At 37.8% G+C, this 20,030-nt stretch overlaps 1 protein-coding gene across 4 annotated transcripts in view; it reads right to left on the bottom strand.

Moving 5' to 3' along the window:
* CPNE4 (copine 4) overlaps positions 1-20,030 on the bottom strand; it is a 268,547-nt gene that overhangs the window by 24,082 nt on the left and 224,435 nt on the right. For all 4 annotated transcript variants that reach the window (XM_086849429.1, XM_086849453.1, XM_086849437.1 and 1 more), the window contains 2 exons: positions 19,814-19,873; positions 14,403-14,536 (listed from right to left, as the gene is read on the bottom strand). In XM_086849429.1, coding sequence (XP_086705555.1) covers positions 14,403-14,536; positions 19,814-19,873 — 194 coding nt within the window. The remainder of the gene's footprint in view (positions 1-14,402; positions 14,537-19,813; positions 19,874-20,030) is intronic.

Raw genomic sequence — 20,030 nt, 5'->3', positions numbered from 1 at the left:
TATCAACTGAATAATTCACAACCCAGACATATTTCAGGAAGATAATAGCACCCATTAAAGCTGCTTGGTTCTTTTGTCTGGCATAGGCTGCTAAAGGCACCATGATATTTCTGACGCAACCTAAAGAAAAACTGAAAGGCTTAAAAGAAAGCAGAGCTGTGTCCACTCTGCTGCATAAATCTTGGGAGCACAGTTCTGTGTACCATATGTTACTACACCATGTGACAATGATCTTGGAAAGGAAGACTAGCATCATTTGCATGGTAATGAAATATTTTTTTCCCCCAAGAGATGTCAGAAATGAAGACGCTTCTGACATTCGATGCTAACCACCTGCTGACAGCATCCTCTTTGATTAAACACTCCTGGAAGCGGGAAAGCCCTTACAAATGGATGCAGAGAATTCAGGCACACACTTTGAGGGCAAGAAATCATTAGGAAAGAATCCGAGAGGGGAAAAAAAAAGTCTTGTTTTACATCAGTGATTAAGCATGGCTGGATTAAAAAATCAAACTCTGTGGAGCTGCAGTTAATTGATTTGGGGTAAGAACAAACAAAGACTAAAAAAGAGTTTTACTTAAAATTTTACTTGGGTAGAACATAAGTGTCTAAGTTCAATGTTGGCATCAATTATGCAACTGGGAGATGCCTGAACCCATCCAGTGCCTGAATTCTACTGCAGTGTTTCTGGAGTGTAAACAAGTGTAGGCACTCTTGTATCTACAGCTCCATCTTCTGCTCTGCAGAAATTCAGAGACAGCAGTAAGTCATACTTCCAGCAGCCTGGATTCTCCTTCTGGTGGCGAGACTCCCACATTCCCAGTCACAAAGTGGCATAGCCCCCACTGTTATTCTGCACCCAGAATACCTTACCTCCACAGTCAGGACACTTGTCTTTATGTTTGAACCTCCCACATCTCCTTTTTGAGTAAATGCAACCATTACATTATGAAAGAGTAAAGCAGGATCATGTACCCCCTCGGAATGGGGCTCCATATGGCTGCTTTTTAGAGGGAAGTACATGAACTCTAGAGAGGAGGGGTGTCCTGGGGTCTTCTGAGCTTAGTACTTTCTGTTGCCTCAGCCAGAATAGCTCCATACTCTCATTAGGTAGCTCACCAGAATTCAGGTCCATACCTCTGATAATCTGATTCAAGCTGCTGGGACCAAGAAATTAACTCTCACATGCTACTGGAGCTTGATTTTTAAGGTAAGAAGGGAATCTTTTTACACTCATGACATCCCTTGCATAACAAAGATCATCATGTTACCCCTGACACACCTCAAAAATTGCAGCTGATAGCTTTCAGAATAAAAATAAAATTTAGATATATGGCATACTTTTCCTTCTATCACACAAAACAAAGTGCTTAGCTAATATAAAGGTCTCACTCTTCAGTAAGTGAGCAGTTTAATGGCTTAGTGGTGTTTTGTAACATAACCCCCTCTAGTCTTCCCATCCACTCCTCACTTTATTTATGAGAAACAAATCCAACAGCTGAGCCTGCTGGCCTCATTCTGCTCATCCTGCTCTACTGAGACACAGCAGGGAAAAAGTGACCCAGAAGGGCAGACAAGAACTCTCTCACCACCAGGATGATCCTTTATGGTACAGGGGTGTGAGAGAGCTGCTCTAAAAGACCCAGGGCTATCATGGCAGCATGCAGAAGAAAGCAGAGCAGCTTCCCAGCTTCTGAAGCTGTGTCAAGGGTTAGGCCCTCCAGGCCAAACTTAAACTGCGGTCAGAAAATGAAAAGAAGGTTTTGTCCTGCCTCAGGGGTGAATCACATGCATCAGAGACTCCAGCCCTGTTTCCTAGCCTGGCATTTCAGTAGGAAAGGGATCTGCTCTAATGACTTTTCTTCCTTTGTAATTTAAACTCACTCAAAAGAAGAAAAGTGAGAACTAGTTTTCTTTTTCTTCATGGTGCTTGCTCAGACATTTGGGCCTTGTTTATAGCAGGAAATAGGCCTGTGACACTGGCTGAAGCAATGGGACATGGCCACAGACACCTTTCCTGCTGCTCTGCTGGCTCCTGCCAACCAGCACCCCCAGAGAGTTCCCAGGGACAGCGCTGGGTCCAGCTGTGCCTGACACTGCACCCAAATGCAGTTTGGGCATCACCAGTCTGTGCTGGGAGGAAGAAAACTGACACAAGAGGACATAGGCAGTGTCATGTCCTCAGCCTCAGGATCTTTGACTTGTTTTGTTTAAAGCTGGCCAGAGTGCCCTTGGCACACAAAAGGAAGCTGCCTGCACTGTCCTGCTGGAGGCAGATTGATAAAGGGAGAGAAACATGCAACTGGATACACAAGCTGGTTCTATAGGAACTGAAACTTAGAGAATCAAGTAAGAAAAAGGGGACTGTGACTTGGCAGAATGTTTACAAAACTACTCTGTCATATCTACTTCACCTTTTACATTTTCTTTGCTTTACATAGATTCCCTTGAAAATTTAAATGTGGCATAACTTTCAAAAAGCTGAAGTAGTTGGCATGAAGATCAAAAAAAGCAAAAGCATCAGACCCTGAATTTTATACCTGGTTATTTAAGGATCATGAGTAGTCATGCAAGCGTTGATGCTATACGGCTTCTGGTACTTTTTCAGTCAAACTTGCATTACTGAAAGACTGAGCAGATCTATGTTATACCCTGAAAGAAGATTCAGGGAGAGGGTCCAGGTTCAGTGTTCATATTGATAAATGTGAATTAGTACACACAGAAATTAATTGTCAGAGCTCTAAGACTGCAGTCTTCTGAACAGAAATACAACCAGTCAGAAAAAGCTTTGTCAGTAACCTCAACTATAACATAACATATAGCAGAAAATAATATCTGAAAATATCCCATATTGTCCTTTTGGGACACTGCTCAGTTTTAAACACCCATCCTTCAAGCTATCAACTGGAAACAGAGCAAGAGCAATGACAAATCAAAACACTAAGAGGGGCAGAGAGAAGACAGGTTTCAATGAAGTGTACTGCACCTACAGGAAAAGAGATGTATAGAGGTAATACTACAGGTTTGTAAATTCGTAAAAGAGATACAGATAATGATCCCATTTTCTATTTCACTAGGAAGCATAGTGCTACTGGAAGAAAAGAAATATGCTTATTTTAAACAGACAAAATAAAGAACATTTCAAAATCTTGTCTCATTAACCACTGGTGCCCTCTGACATGTAGTATCATTAAAACCAGGATATTACATTTATTCTGGAAAGGATTTTCTATTCCTATTAATGAGATTGAGAAAACTCTTCCAATAGGTAAAATTAATTAGTCAGACATTAAAGACATTTTGCAACCTCCTCAGAAGCCTTAGGGACAGACAGTGCTTGAGATATTCAGCAGTGCAGCAATACCTGAATTCAAAAAGGTTGCCAGGACTATGCTCTCTGAAAATCAGTTGTGTTAAAAGATCAAAATTTGGAATCTGAGTTCTTAATTATATGGAGAAAAGAGGCCTAAGCCATTCTATATTAATTCTGAATTTATTAGTTCTGAAAGATTAACTCCTAGCTAGCCACTTACACAACTTGATTGGGACTAATTTTATTGGTTCCCATTACAGCCCTTTGGTATGTAGCTGTAACTGTGCTTCAGTTTATTCTCCTGAATTCAATGCAGCATTTGTATGGATGCTACTTAACTGACCTTGGAGACCATCAGCATGAAAACCTGCTTACTTTATGCCAGAACGACACAGTAGCACAAACAGTACCAATGATGCAGTGAATGGGGGGAAGGAAAAAACATGGAGTGAGGAGACAGAAACACTAAGAGCTCTCTTTTAGTTGCAAATACCTGAGAAACTTAAATTTACAGCTTGCAAGAAGAATACCAGACCTGAATCCCTGGATATTAAGCTTTCACTTGTAATTTTGGTCTTAGGTCAGATCAGAACTACCAGGGAGGTATTTTAAAAGAAATGGATGCAGCAAAATCAATTATTATGCTTTTCATTTTCAATTCCAGTCTTAAAAGAATAAATTCTGGATCTGCTCTGCTTGACATACTTTTCTCATGATGAAATGACATAATTTTCCTCTGTTAGAAAAAAAATTTTGAATTGACAAAATTAAAAAGGGAGGTGTGTATCACATGTGTAATTGAAAAAGGTGTGAATCTGAGGAGAGAAAGAAGGAGAGGGAAAAGGGCATGGAAACAGGAAGGAGGAGAACAGAGAGGAAAAAGAAAAAACAGAAGAGAAAACAGAAAATGAAAAAAAAAATAGAGCTATCGCCAAACTCAATTGTAATTGTAATCTTTCATGTTCAGGGACTGAACTGGAAGACTATGAGCTGAATTGCTCCTTTTCTAAAGCATATGAATGAATCATGTTTCTGAGTATATTATTTAGTACTTATCTGGGAAGGGCTTGATGCCAGTAAATTCTGAATCATAACAGCTTACAGGGATTAACAGCAGTTCCAAAGAAAATACAGAAATCATTTGAAATATTTAAACATTTTCAGCTCCCGCTTTGCAAGCAGAGCTGGGCAAATAAAGGACATGATCTGGCATGGGAGCTGGAACTAGATCATCCTTAAGGTCCCTTGCAACCCAAGACATTCTACAATTCTATAATCAAATAGGGCTAAATAAAACTATTTCAGTGGAAGGCATCACAGCCCATCCATTTCACCACTTGCAGTCCTGCACAGCCACCCGTGCTCCTCCAGGATGCAGAGCCAGGCTGCGGTCCAGCTTTCAGCCTGCCCCACTCAGAGTCAGAAGGACCATAAGAGCCCAGCAATAGCAGTGTTTCCACCCACTGACCTGTATTCTTCCCTAAGGGATTGCTACTCTGTCGCCACGTATTCCCTGTGTGGTTATGTCCAGTTCGATAGAACCACATCCCTGGTTTTGGCCAGGTTACTGCGTGTGTTTCATCAAACCTCCTCTGTGCCTAACACAGCCTGGCATTCAGTCCATAATGCACAGTGATTTCTAGTGGAGTGGCAAGGATGATTGTCATACATCTTGGTCACCAAAGAGATCTGGGAACATGCAGATCAATGGTAAATCATCACAACAGTACGCTGTCTGAGCTGTCACAGAGATGCTACGTCATTGGGTGCAAAATCCTGACATTAAAATTCACTATCTTTAATTACAGCTCTCAGGCACCTTAGGGGAGCTGGAATCTGCTGAATACTGAGAAATAGATACCATCACGCAATTGTGTTTCAAAAATATGAAGCAATGCCTATCTGACCTGAGGGAAAAATAGCTAATGAAGCAGGAGAATATAAATTCCCTGAAACTAACCACCAAAAGGCATCAACTTATGAAGTAACTAACAAAGCCAAATCCAGGTACAATGGATTTAAATTTACCCTTTTTAACATTAAAAGAATTGCAAAAGAAGCTCTGCAGGGTAAAAATATCAACTAAACTCAGAAATTCCTAGGCTGGGGAATACACACAGAAAAAAAAAGTCATTAGAGCTTGAGGGAGGAGTAGGTTAAAGCAAAAGGAAACGACAGTGAAATCTATCACTTGCTAGGAGGATTGCCTAATAAAATAACATACTCAGGAAGGTGAGACAAAATGTCAAGCTTCCCTGCAAGATAACAAATAAATTGCAATGACCTGATTTATGCCTACATGAGTGACCTAATTCAGTAAAATGCATCTTGAAAAAGAAATAAGACTCTGCAACTGGGAATAAACTAGGAAAGGAGATGCTGCAAGAGGCTACCATGAGTTGTCTTTAACTTCTCAAACCAGGCAGTTTTCAGACATCCTCGTATTTTAAGGGATTGACATATGTTTCTATACCCTCCAAAACCCTAACCCTATATATAGTGATTTGGCTTATCTGTGGGATTTTATATAGAAAAATGTACCATCACTGAAAAGGTAAGTCTCACACAAACTATAATCTCAGATGTTTAAAACTTGACATCTCTTGAAGGTGATATTGCAGGAAGAAGGCTGAATTCCATCAAATAAGGTACAGGTTGTGAAGAAACCCAGACTGAACAGTGATGGGGTCCTGCCCTCCTGAACCACGAGTGTGGCTTACACCGTGTACTGCACTAGGCAAGCACAAGAACAAAAGCTTTGCCACCACATATGCGCATAATTCTGTCCTTTTTTACAAATTACATTGAATAGGGCTGGTAAGAGATCTTGCTCTGCAACAATTTTGTATCAGAAAACATCTGTCTGTAAGGGGTGTGCTGGGAAGAGGGGATAACAGGACTGCATTGGCATATATATACACAGAAGAGTTGCTGGGAGAGGAATTTCTCACCAAATGCTCTCAAGATACAACTTTCTAGGATGAACAGGATAAAACCTTTATAGAGATGATACAGTGACTTAATGTGATCAAATAAGCTGTTGATGTAATTTTACCAAAATTGGAATTGTATTAAGTCAAAATGAAGAGCACTAACAAAATAAGTTAGAGCAATACCATAATTGAAGTGTACTGATGACTACACATTCAGCTAGACATCACTGAATATGCAGGGGGAAATGGACAATTATCTTCTGTTCATCTTATAATTTGAGATCTCTGACCAAAGTCAATTTCACAATGAGTCAGAGGTGATACTAAGATAGTAAATACAACCTAATTCACAAGAATTGCCTAGCTTTAACTGAGAGCAATTGGACAGATAAACCTGTTAAGGTCAGCTCAGGCATGGTGTTCATTTACCCACAGATGAATTTCCAAATGTGAATAATTTACTTCTCAGCTATACCCTAATCTAATTGAGTGGATGACAAAACTAGCTATATCCTTAACAATGCAAGGAGGAAAGTCACACTTCCAAAATTGTGGAAGTTATTGCATTGACTAAAGGTGCACTAGATCAGTATCAAATGGTGAAAATGACAACAGAAAATTCTCCTTTACTTATGTGTATTTACTTATTATTTAGGCAGATGTCTAGTTTCTATAGCAGTAGGTGGAATGCAATTTTTGCAGGGCTTTATATGCTATGTTGTTTTTTTCAGAAAGGTCGTTTGACAGAGAAATCTCTACAGTATCAGTTTGTACAGTTGTAGGACAGTGTCAAGTACTGCACTGACCAATGCTCTTCAGAGGAAATTTCAAGCTGAGTTGAGAAATAGGAAAGATGGCACAGAAAAGCCATGTAAAAGGTTCAGATTTTGAGGTTTCTACCAGCTGACAGAGTGCAGCAGAGGTCTGAAAAGCATTTGGAGGAAATTGCAGCTAAGCAGTTTCTTAGCAAAAGAAACTTGTAAGGGACTGCTTGTGGCTGGTGCACAGGCATAGAGACTGAGTTCCTGGAAGAAAAGGCACAAAGAAGACATAAAGATGAAAACATGGCAATGGAAAAGGCAGAGTTGTAAGAACTGACAGGATCTGCCTGGATAAAGAGCCCGCACAGATGTGTATAAATGTGTGTGCATGTGTTTAAATACATGCACACACACACACACACACACACACACACACGTCTGTGTGTACGTACATTTGCAAAGAAGACATTATGAAGTCATCTTCCCAATACAGTTGGTGTATGAGACCGATTCTCCTGTACTGGCTCTTGGGATAAAAAGTGACTGTGGAAACCCATTGGTGATTGTGGAAACCCTTATGTGGCAGCAGTCGACAAATGACAGGTTCTACAAGGTCAAATTCTGAGTGTATGTTTGTATTCATTATGCAATTGGGCCAGTCAAGGTCCTCAGCTGTTAAATCCAAGGATTTTCACTCCAGTTTGAAAATAGAAACTATTAGTGATTCCCTTTTGCCGGTGCAGTTCTAGACCTGGGTTATCCAAACACTTCAAAATATGTTTACCCACACCTGAGCGTCTTGAAAAATATAAGCTACAAGTTTTTCTGTATAGGTTACTGTTTCTCTATTTTTCTTTTGTTGTATGCCTATGCAAATTTGGTCCTATTAAAGCACTAAATAAAAAGATTCATGTATTTTCCCAGAAGATTTTTAAACTTGTTTAGATATGCTAATCAGCTTTTCTGCTAAACAGCCTCCAGAAAGGTTGTTTCTGTAATTAAAGTGATAAAGAGAGATGCTTAATAATTAAGTATATTTTTATTTATTGATCTGCATGAGCAGATAAAATTTTAACATCCACAGTTCTATGTAGGGAGTTCATGAAATATTTAATGCCAAAGTGCCACTAATTCTAGGCATCATTCTTTTGCCTCAGTTTTAATAAACTACTATTATACTACTATCACAACCAAAGCAAGTCTCTGTTTTTCTCTTTGTGTCTGGCAAAATTACCTCAGGGTATTATTTAAGGCAGATCCTTCCAGTCGAGGTAACTTTCTGCGTCTTCATCCACAAACCCAGACAGAGCTTCAGGATGAAGTGACCTATTCAGGGGTTCTTAGGGATAAAGTTCTGATTACTAAAGTGAGGTGTAAACTCTGGGATCTCCCTCCACATAAAGCCTTAATTGAAACCACAGTATTTAAATTCGGACTGATATTTGTATTTGGGACTAATTGCACTGATTCATGCACAACTTCTATTACAGGTACTGTGTTACACATCTCTTGTTCTCTTTCTCCTCCCTAACTGCCCTCTGCTGGTACCTCAGGAAAAGTATTTCAGGGACAGTAGGAACTCCTCAGGCTTATATTTTTTTCACGTCTTAGAACTACACCAAAAGCAACATGATGGGCTGGGAACCCTGGTCCTTTTATTTTCTCCTTTCATTTTTTTTCCTTTTAAAGTTTGAAGTGCAGTTTACAGGGAAGGAAGGACTTACATAGAGTTTTCAATCATAGTGAACATACTTGCTCAGGCCTAAAATTTCAAAAAGAAACCATAAAGAGTAATTTTTGCATTTACTCAGCAACTGCTGCAATTAATTGTTCACAGAAGGTAATGATGCAACTCAGACTGACTTCAGTTTTCAGGACACTTTCAGGAGTTTCACGTCTTTTGTGGAATGTGGCCTGGTTTCTAAATTTTCATTCTTAAGTATTTTGTAGAGCTCTGTACATAAGTTATTTCTGCCCTTTGCAGGAATAATGTACTCTTTGTTCATTAGTGGCCTTTGGGGAGGTTGCTAGTCCAGCAAGCAGTTTATTTGTTAACATATGATCTCAGTGTGAATGTCGCTTTCAAGGAGCTATTTGAGGATTTAGAGTTAAGGAGACTATTTGCCTAAATGAAAAGAAAACATTAGTGTCAGGAAACAGAGTTTATCTTCCATGTGTTTCAAGAGCTCTTGAAACTGAAGAAAGATCTGCAATATCTTTAAGAGTGAATAAATAAACAGCGATTTAAAATAATTTAGAACTAAGACTATTTTGAAACAGATTTTGAATAAAACGAAGATCAATTATACAGGATGTTACAAAACTATGTGGTCAAATATATGGAATCATGCATTAAGTGCCTAGGTAAGAATGGGGATGGCCCATCAAGAATGGGAAGTTCCACAAATATCCAGTGCAGTAAATGGTTTTACATTTGATAATGCAATAAAAGCATTAAAATTTGATAAAGTACACCTAACCCTGTATTTTTCAATGAATGAGTATTGATTTGACCACAAAAAAACTGATTCTCCTACTTTTTTGTGAATGCTTTTTATTAATCCAATTTAGAATTCTGAATGTATGCGCAAGTATAGAACTAGGTGTAGAAAAAAAAAAATCAAAAAAATCAACCAGGTAAATGGGAGGCACTGGACATTTGTGTGTGAGGCAAACAATTAATAATAAAGTTCAAATTCAGTAAAACTCTTAATTCCATTTAATGCCATCTATACTTTGCATAATACCTCAGGATTTTCTTGAGTCAGACTGAATTCAATGGGATTAGATAATAAGCTTTAGTGTCTTGCTGATTCAGAAGTTTTAATGCAAAGATAAATATTTAATGTAATTTAACAATTTTCTTAATAAGCACAAGCAAAAGAAAAACTACTAACTGTAGAAATCAGATTTTGAAGTGAGGAGCAGATTTGCAAGACCTGCCATGGGTTTCACCCACAATAACATCATTAAAATTTGCAATAACGTAAGATCATTTAGGAAGGATTTCAGCCTTTAGCATTGTGTACTAGTAAAACATTTATCCTTACAAACAAGCTATTTGCAGTCCCATTCCAGCCCATTTTTCCTTTGATAGAAGCAGCAATCACTGCAGAATGGAAGATGAGCTACACTCATGACTACTTGTATTCCAGCACTGGTAAAACAAATCATTAGGATCAAAGCACCAGCCATTTTAATAAACTGTGTGCACTGTTGTTACTGTGACTTATGGCTTTGCTCTGCACAGAGGGAAGATGTAAACAGCACATTTTTACTGAATGGCTCTGTATTAATACTCTAAAAAAGTATATTTAATACCTCTATGTTATATGCATACTTATAAATTAATATACACACCGGAGTAGAACTCTAGTTTTATATACAAAGAAGTAGTTCAGGTCCTGACTTGCAGTCAGGACATGGTCAGAGATTATACTGGGACAAAGGGGAAAGCAAATGTTCCCTGATTCCCCAGTTTCACCACAGGCTTCTCTGGCTTCCAAAATGGTGTTGTTGCTCCATGCCAAGCAGGGCGCAGTTTTATGATACAAATTGAAAAGCTTTGGGGAAGAGCTGCCATGCAGAACAAGACACATTCAAAATTATGATATAACTTAAGAGAGCTTCATGGCTTTTATAAGCTTTTAGTTGCAGATCCTTTATTTCAGCTGTTGAATGAGTTTGCCTTTCCTCATATCTGGGTATTCAACCAGCAAAGAAACCTGCTACCTACCCTTTGAAAACAGCATTCTCTTGAAGGGGTCTCCACCAGGCTCCAAAACAAATCGGGGGACAAAACCATTGTTCAGCCAGAGTTGTTGAAGGTTAGAAGCCCTAAGCCAGCACAGACAGTTGGGCTTATCCCCATCTGCTTTACGACAGCTTGCTAACTCATTGTGCAAAACATGTCGAGGGAATATATGCATATATAGTAGTGATCAACTGATTTTTCAGGATCCTGGCTAGGCTGGTATTGTTGGTCATCAGAAACAATTTTATTTTACTTCTGATACAGAGAACTCAATACAGAAATTACTGAGGTAAAAAAATAAACATGAAATGATACAGAAGCAGATCTTTTAATATTAAGCACTTCAGTGCCTAATGGTTTTTCACATTTTTCACCCATTTCTCTGTTAAAAAAGGTGGAGTAGACTTGCACAATTTCAAGCTAAAATTATACCAGTGATAAAACTTTTATATTAAAAGAAAGCTTCTGAAAATATTTAAACAGAAATACGTATTTATCGCTTATTACTTCATGAGGTTCTTTTTAAACATTCATGAGTCATTTATCTTAAAATAAATTCCTCTCCATGAAGCTGTCTGATTATTTTTAAGCTTTTGTTTTCCCCTTTCCAGTTTTTCCAACTACATTTCAGAATATAATTCCTTAAAACTAATGAATGTTTCTCCTTCCTTTATGATCCACTGCTGCTGTTGCTTAGCCACTGGTTATATCACCTACATACTCTATCTTCTCTCGTATGAAGAACGTTGTTATAGCCTGAAACAATTCTACCATATAGATAAAGTATTAAGTATTTTGTGCAGGTGAACAGCTCTTCCATTTCCCGTATCATTATCAGATTGGCCTATTCCTACAGGACTGCAGCAATTCTACAATCAGGATAATAATCAGTGTCTCTCTCATTCTCTGAATATTGCTGATAAAAGAACGAATCTTATTCTTTCACGCTTAACTATGCAAAACGGTGCTACTCATTTAACTCTCTCAGCAATCTCTGAACCATACAGATAAAAGTGCTTTTGGACGAGCAGGGTTTATTCCACTCGTACCTAGGGATGTGAGGCAACACTTAATTTTGAGCATTAATTGCTTACAGATGAATTCTGTTAGGCTGATATGTACAGAAACATAGATTATAAGAAGATTTGGCTTGATTGATCGAACTACCTAGAGTTTATAAAAGAAACTTTTGCATTTTCAGTGTAGTCTCTCTATGTATTACTTGCCAATCCAATTCTTCCCAAAATACAAATAAATTTGTATGTTTCTAATGAAAGAAGTATTTTAAATAATAACCATACGGGTTTGTGGGGTTTTTTTACAATTTAAAAAAGCAGTCTACTTATATAAGTAGCAAAAGTACTTAGAATTCTACAGCTCAGCTACTGGAATGCAAAAAGTATTGCAAACAACAGATTTTACTTTAATCATTTATTCTTTCATTTGATGCAAATATTAATCCTGAGAGTGAGTTAAAACCACTCTATTTTTCTTGATTTGGATTGAAATCAGCTGGTTTTGTCTATTTAAGATAATTGATGGGTACAAACTATAAAACTTCACATAAGAGCACTGCCTTTGTGTGATCTCATATTCTAATCTTAGTATACACACGACCCCAAGCAAATGGTGACACTCTGGCTCTAAACAGCCCTTAGGTTCAGCAAGTCTGTTTCTTTTTACCTCTAGTTTGTCTTAATCTGGAAACAGATGTCCTGCTCCATTATCTGAAGCACAACTGGGCTTACTGGAGCAGTTATGGATCTGCACTGCATTTCAGATTTTTACTGAATTTATGGGGGTTTTTTTAAGTGTATATATAGAAGATTTGCTTTGTATTTGCTTATATTGCTTAAATATGGTTGTATTTACTCAGACATACAAAGGCTGCAACTCAACACAAAAAAGGTCTATAAAGAACCCTCATTTTGTGTGAAGGTTTGCTCCCCTAATTTCTTTCCTTCTTTTGAAAAATTCGAAATTCTCTTTTCCAATTTACTGGATTCAAAATGTGCAAGTATGAAGAAAAGGTCCACACTTGACATTTTGATCAGAAAGCACTGGCCATGTTGAATCAACTTGTCCATGGGAATATATTGATAGTGCTGCAACTTGAGAACATGTACATGTCAAACACATGACCAAGAGGTGACATCTTCATGGGAAAACAACTGGCTTTTGTTCAGTCCTAGTTCATAGCTCACAGACCCTCAGTTGTGCTGATTAGCATCAATAGGCATTTTCTGCAGCACAATAGAACAGAATGATGCTGATGATTCCATTTAAAAAATAACTGGCTATTTTTTTTGGTACTGATTGAAATACACCTATTGAGAGAAAAATACTGATTTGGAGTTAATATCTCTGTATAGAAGGGACTATGCCACTTAACTATTTAATTTTCTAAAAATATACAACTTAAGTGATAAAATCAAAAATTCTGTGTGTATAAACCAGCCCTTTTTACTCCTTTCCCTATTTTTTGAAGTTTACTAATAGTCTGAATTACTGCTAATAATTATTAAATTACTGCATAATCACTGGGGAATTCTCAGCTCACTTACAATAAAATATTAATTTTCTCAGACTCATTGACTAAATCTGACCACCAAATTCTTACAGAACTCATATGAGAAGCGTATTTTTGTCATTCTTTGAGAAGACATTTCATTACCATGCAAATGCAAGTGCCTCTGAGCAGGCTAGTTGGTATATGCAACATGTAACATGCAAACCATAGTCTGTCGTCACTCCACAATTTATACAGAAAATATAACTCAAATTTGACTGGAAATACCATTGTTTTCTTGAGATCTGGCATTTACATATGGCAAACTGGTGAGTGGACACCTCTCATATGTGCAAATATTAGAAAGAACAGCTGTGTAAGATACTGTGTCTCACCACCAGAGAAAGAATATTTAAAGGAAATGCACTTGGTAGCTAAATTGCACTTGGTAATTTAATAAATTAAATAATGGGCAATTAATTTGATAGAAGCAGGCAGCCTATTTGAAAGCAATAGAAGTACATAATGTAATCAAAGCATATTTGGTCCAATTACTTGCATATGTTTATTTAAAGGCATGTTGTGTACCCACACTACCCTTCAACATATATTTCAGAAGGGAGTGCAATGTTCAATAGGCCAGGAGAACACTGAAAAAAGACCATGGGTTTACTTCTAATAATAGACATCATCAATAAGCAGTTTAAGTGACTACAAATTCAGTTTCAAAGACAATGTCTCAGGAACACTCTTCAGTAGAATGGGACACAGACTCCCAAGTGTATCAGAAAGGATGCTGCCAGCATCTGCAAAACTGGCTCCAAGTTGTTAATCTTCAACACATGAAAAATCCACTCTAACATGCAACTTTAACATGAGAATACAAACCTGAAACTTAACACACACAAATCAGCCAAACAGCCAAGAACTGTGCCTTTCTTTATCATGAAACTAATCTAAACCCAGTGTCACTCCCAAAAGCAGGTTGAGGCAGACTAATCTTTGTGACGTGCAGTCATTCCTCGTAAATGCCTGAACACGGAGCCTCTGCAGCCAGCCACAGGCAGTCATTAATTTCACACTGTGAAAACACTTTCTAAAGACAACTCTGTAATCAAACGTGGTTATTTACCTGTCATAGTCTTGGCAAATCTCCCCAACAGCTACCAAAGCTTTCAGGTACTCATTGGGCTGGTAGGGGTGGATGTAGTGCAGCGAGCAGCTGTTCCTCGGATCGCCGTTCGATGCAGTGAAATCTATAGCTACCTGGAAAAGAAGGGAAGTCAATGTCTGGCAGAGCTCTTCTGAGCATAAAAACACCTACATCAACTATATATCTTTACCAGAAATAATCTGCTGCAGCAAAGAGACAGCAGCCTCTCAGCAAAGGTCATTTTACAGTGTACTTAATGAAATTGGAATTAGGATTGTACTGGTAAATATATGTAGAAACAAATGATAGTTTATAAAATAAGAGATAATAAAACTAAAATGGCATAATTAGATAAAAAATTACCTGCATTGCTATTCTATGGGGAATATTATGTTCTAATAAAAATGAATCAAATTAACTATCCCTAGGTTTTCATATTTAATTAAATTATTCCAGCTCAGGTGATGTTCAGGACATAAAAGCTTTGCAGCAAGAATATCCGTAGAGAGTTACAAGTCCTACTAAAACTATAAATTAGAACTCCAATTAGGGACATTTCTTAGCTATTTTAATCCTTACTGTGGCTGTAGTAGTGGATATTGCTTGTCTGGTATCTTTTCTCTTCAAAACATCCAAGCAATAAATAATTAACCCTCCCAATTTCACAGTTGATAGCAAGATTAAACATGAGCTGCAGGGTGAAAAATAAAACTTGAATCCTGCAAAGATTTTTTTGTTGTTGTTGTTTCTGAAAAAAACCTTAGCAAAGAGTGTGGGAAGCAGTCAATGCAAAAGCAAGTATTAATAAATCATCTTAAAATTAATTTCTCCCTTTTAAAATGTTCCTTAAATTTCTTCTCACTGAAGGTAGGCTCTGGCATGCATCTTCCTTTGTTATGGATCAGAAAGTCCTCTGCTGAATTTGTGATGCTGCTTTATAGGAATTCCTAAAAGAAGCAACAAGAATCCCAAGGGTCTTACAGAGGGAACAAAGCCATTTATAAAATGTCCTTGTGTCCAATAACCTATTCCTCTAAAAAACCCATTACATCTGAATATTCGATAGACAAATGCAGCAAGTTCAGATTTCAGTTCTACAGTGTAGCTGAAAGGTAAGAAAGGGTCTTGCTAAAGGCTGCAAAAAGAACTTTGAAGGCACAGCTTGCTCTTGCAAATGTTCAGCTTCCTCAGCTGCAGCCTCTGCTTGGCACAGGGAACACTACTTTATGCAGCTTCAAAATGAAAATGAAACATGACATTTTCATGCTTCCTTAAAAAATTTACACAGCCCTTCTGAAACTTATTTTTGTTGCTAAAAAGTGAAAGGGAAATATCGTACTAGGTCAACCCAACGTGGTTTTCCTCCACTGGTTCTGATTTCCCACCTCTATATTTTAGCTGCACAAACCAGCCTCTAGTAGGCTTGGAAATCCCCTCTTTGCCTTGATCATTTATGAACCCCTGGCACCTCACCACATCCAGTCAGGAGAGAGATGAGCTTTTTGGCTTGCAAATAAGAGTAATCTTTCACCTCTGCTTCCTACTCGCTGTTCAGGCACCAAAGCACTGAGTTTGTTTTCCACACAGTTCTTTTTCCAAAAATGGTATCTGGATTTAACTTGAATAAATCAATGGAGAACCTCTCATGACTTCACTTGCAAGGGCACATAACTGAGGAACACTACACATATTTAACCGAGGAAGAAAGCAACACTAGTGGTTTGTGAAACCCAAGATAAATCCATGAATGCTTGTATGGACTAGCTTAGTTTTGGGAAATTTATTTGTAGAAAATCTTATTCAAGGGATGCATATTTCTTTAAAAGTAAGTATATTTTCTCTGATATTAATTCAACTTTAATTTGATAATAGAAGGTGCAAAAATGCCACTGTATGATAGGGAAACAAAGGGGTTTCCTGTAAAATTGTTAAAAGCAGGTGTTTTTACTGACAATCTCAAAATACTAAAACACATTAATAGGACTTTAGTGACACATCAAACAGAACTGGACAAACCTTCCTTTATGGCTAACTGCTTTGGAAATGAAATCAAGAACACAGAGTAGGAATAAGGAGTGGGTTTCATGAACTTGGAAAAAAGCCTGTGGCTAGTGTTTGGGAAAGCAAAAGAAAAGAACTTCCTGTAACAAGCTTCCTTTTTGGAAATGGTCCTTGCAGTAGAGGTCTGCTGATAAGTAAAAAAGTATCCTAATTTCCTGTGATGAAGAATTTATGAATATTTGTGCTTGGATGCAGTGTGCTTGAATTTGATCCAAATCTCTGTTTGACTCCCACAGGGAGAGCTTATAAGAAAGATGACCGCTGTAAATTGCCACGATTCCAAAATAACAATGCAGAGCTCTGCTCCCTTAGCATAACCCAACAGGACCAAGGCCTTGTGCAAATACATTGAATAAGGACTTGTAAAAATAAGTTAATATATGACAGAAGTTATGCTAATATCACAGCTGAGCTTATCTTTTGGGCAGTAAAGTAGGAATCTTTCTCATAGTGCGTACATTTGATTTTTATCAGTGTATCTTTAACTGTATCAGCTCCAGTGTAGCAGCCATCTTCCCTCAGCTAAATAAGAGCATAGCAGAGCAATAATTACATTCAGTACCAGCTTCTTTTTTTTTGCTCAGACTTGTAAAAGGGTGATTTTCACCACACGCAAAACATCCTACATAGCTGGGACCTCCTGCTAGATCTGTCAGCAACAAATCAGGCTGCCCAATACTGTGACCTGCCTGAGAGAGCATCTGTCCAATATATCTTCCTATTACAGTTCCTTTTATACATGTTACACATCCTTTCTGCTGTATTTCCTAAAGTGATGAAAATGTCTTCAGACTACAGACCCATTTGCACTGCCAACCTCTGAACATTTCTTCTGCAGCAGGGTACTGATAAGAGATACAGTGTTTGGCAATAAACTGGGCATAAAAATAGCGAGCTGGAATCAGCACTATTGATCTCTATAGATGAAAGCTTCTTAATAACTGGTTTTAAAGCGAAGGAAAAGTTTACTTTCATTTTTCAGAGACATTCCTTCGAACTACAAACTATGTTTCTACAATCAAGGTACAAAGTATCCCAAGAACACACAGCGTGATGTTACCAAAGCTTTCATTAGTGCTTTAAATTACCAGGTACATCATATTACAGCTTTTTGTTATCAAATGTGTGTGTAGCATCCCAATTTCCCTCCCTCAGCAAGTGCCCTTTCAAACCACAGTTGTATCATACTGCCTGTACACAGCATGAGCTCAACAGAAATCACATTAATACTGGGACAATGACAACAACAATACACATATCAGGAGTTTTATACAATCACAAATCCATTATAGTTAAAAAAAAGGAAATCTGGGAAAGCCCAAGGAACAGGTCTCCTCTGTTTCAGGGGTCTGAATTAATCAGATTAGGACTATGTGAAGAGATTATACAATGCATGCAGAAAGCAAGGGAGAATGGAATATCTCCCCAGTAGGCTGCACCCATTTGTTTCAGAGACTACTGCAGCATTCATTTTGGGAAACAACACCACATCTCACAACCAGCCTGTGCTGAGGACTGCTGGAAGAAGAGTGAAGGAAAACATGTGGAAAGCCAGTTTGTCACAATGTTTATAGGTAGAACCACTAAGTTATACACACAGACAGCCATAGGTACAGAGACATCACAATGGCTTACCCTGGGTCCGTGAAGGTTGAAAATTGATAGTGACGAGCTTACACAATACTGTGGATTTACCATTAAGGGCAACAGTAATTCAGGGATCTCTGTGGCTGACAGTACAATGAATCTTTCATTTCCTTTATGTCCTCACTGCCTGTCCTTGAAGATTAGCTTGCTTAAGCTTTCTATTACCAACTATTTTGTTTCACTTTAGTAAAATAAAATACATTAAAATACAGTAGAAGCCACTATCCACTTTAACCCATTTTCCCTACCACTTTTAAACTTATGTTTCGCAGCCTGCTAATAGGAAACCTGTAACAAGTAAATAAAAGGCAAGCAAATTGCCATAACCCTTTCTTGCACTAAGAACTTGCTCTTCCATTGGAAAACAGTTCTGAAGAACTGGAGTTTGAAAAGCTGTAACTTAATATGTAAATCCCTAGATACTTTCTAATGGCAGCAGTGCTCCTGTTCTTGAGCTGGAGTTGTGGGAAATACTTATTAACTGGTCTTTCCATGTGCCTAACCACATGCCCTAATTAAAAAAGACTTTCAAATATAACATGAAGGCATTAATGTCTTTCTGATGATGACTTTGAATACATTTGATAATTGAGTTCTTCCAGTCATATTTTAGGGAGGAAATGTCAGTAAAGATAAATTAAAGGGGTTTCCGGTGACTGCCAAGTTTCAGACGTGAAGGAGAAATGTGCATTGCTAGTACATGAGGATAAAAGAAGCAGTAGCCAGGTAAGGCAGAGAGGTAATTACACAGTACACTTTATACAAGAGAATACAATTATAAAGTTCTTAGTCCACTGCAGAAGGTATTGCCTTCAAAACCAAAACAGAGCCCTCAGTTCTGGATGTTATCCGATGAGTTTGTGATGAGTACAGGCAAAGTCCATGTTTAACACTTGAAAAAGCTGATCTGTACGCAAGAAGACAATTCACTATTGTCTATAGCTGCTGCTGGAACTTTCTGGTACAATAAAAAAATCTTTATTTTTTTGTCAAATCTTTTTGGAAAATGAAGGCTTGTCTGGAAAATGTGAAACAGAATATGTGAGTAGCATCTGGTGTCTGAGAATTTGTGGGAGCAGAAATAGGGCTGGATCCTACAGGAAAAGAAAATATCTCCAGAAGACTATTACCTTTGTGCATTAGATTTTAGCCCTTTAGCTGGCATAAATTAGAAATCACATAAACCAGATTGGAACTGAGCCACAATCCATATTCCTATACTACGGGAAAAAACTGATACATCATATTACATTATATTAAGTATATTAATTTTTAGATACATTCTACAAAAAAATGATCAAACCCACACATTAAGTGTTTCTTAATTTATTAACTGGAATCACAAAAAACTGTTCTTGTGTTTATGAAGAGCCCCACAAATCCTTACTTGGTAGCTATGGCAGAGATATGAAACACCAGCATTTACCCCAGGCTGACAGAGAAAAGCCCCTGGCTGGATCCCTCTGTGACTTTCAATACGGCACCGTTTCAGGGAAAACAACTTGCTTTATTTAACAGAGGATTCATTCTGGAAAGGAAGACTGGCCCTTAATACATTTTGCAAGAAGAATTTAATAATTTACCAAGGAATGGCATGTAAGAGTCATTTCTCTGAAAGTAATGAATTGGTATCTAAGGGGATTCCCTTTCTTCAAAACAAGTTAGAGAAGTAAGACACTTACTGTAAACTGTATTTGGCAGCCTCCCATGATATAATCTAAGAAAGAATGCATCTTGTGGATCTGCAGACAAGAAAGAAAGACATTCAACTTAGCTGTGTACTGATAAAACATAAGAGAACTGCCTGAAAAAAATAAATTGGAAGGAGGAGAGGGACCAACTGAAAAATAAGGTAAAGGAAGAATTATTAAATACAGTTTGAGACAGAAAGAAAACCAT

This window comes from Cyanistes caeruleus, chromosome 1 (genome assembly GCF_971803275.1).
Source record: "Cyanistes caeruleus chromosome 1, bCyaCae1.hap1.1, whole genome shotgun sequence".
NCBI classification, from domain to species: Eukaryota; Metazoa; Chordata; class Aves; order Passeriformes; family Paridae; genus Cyanistes; species Cyanistes caeruleus.
Note: the sequence above shows the minus strand (reverse complement) of the source record. Positions and strands in the feature narration are given on the sequence as shown.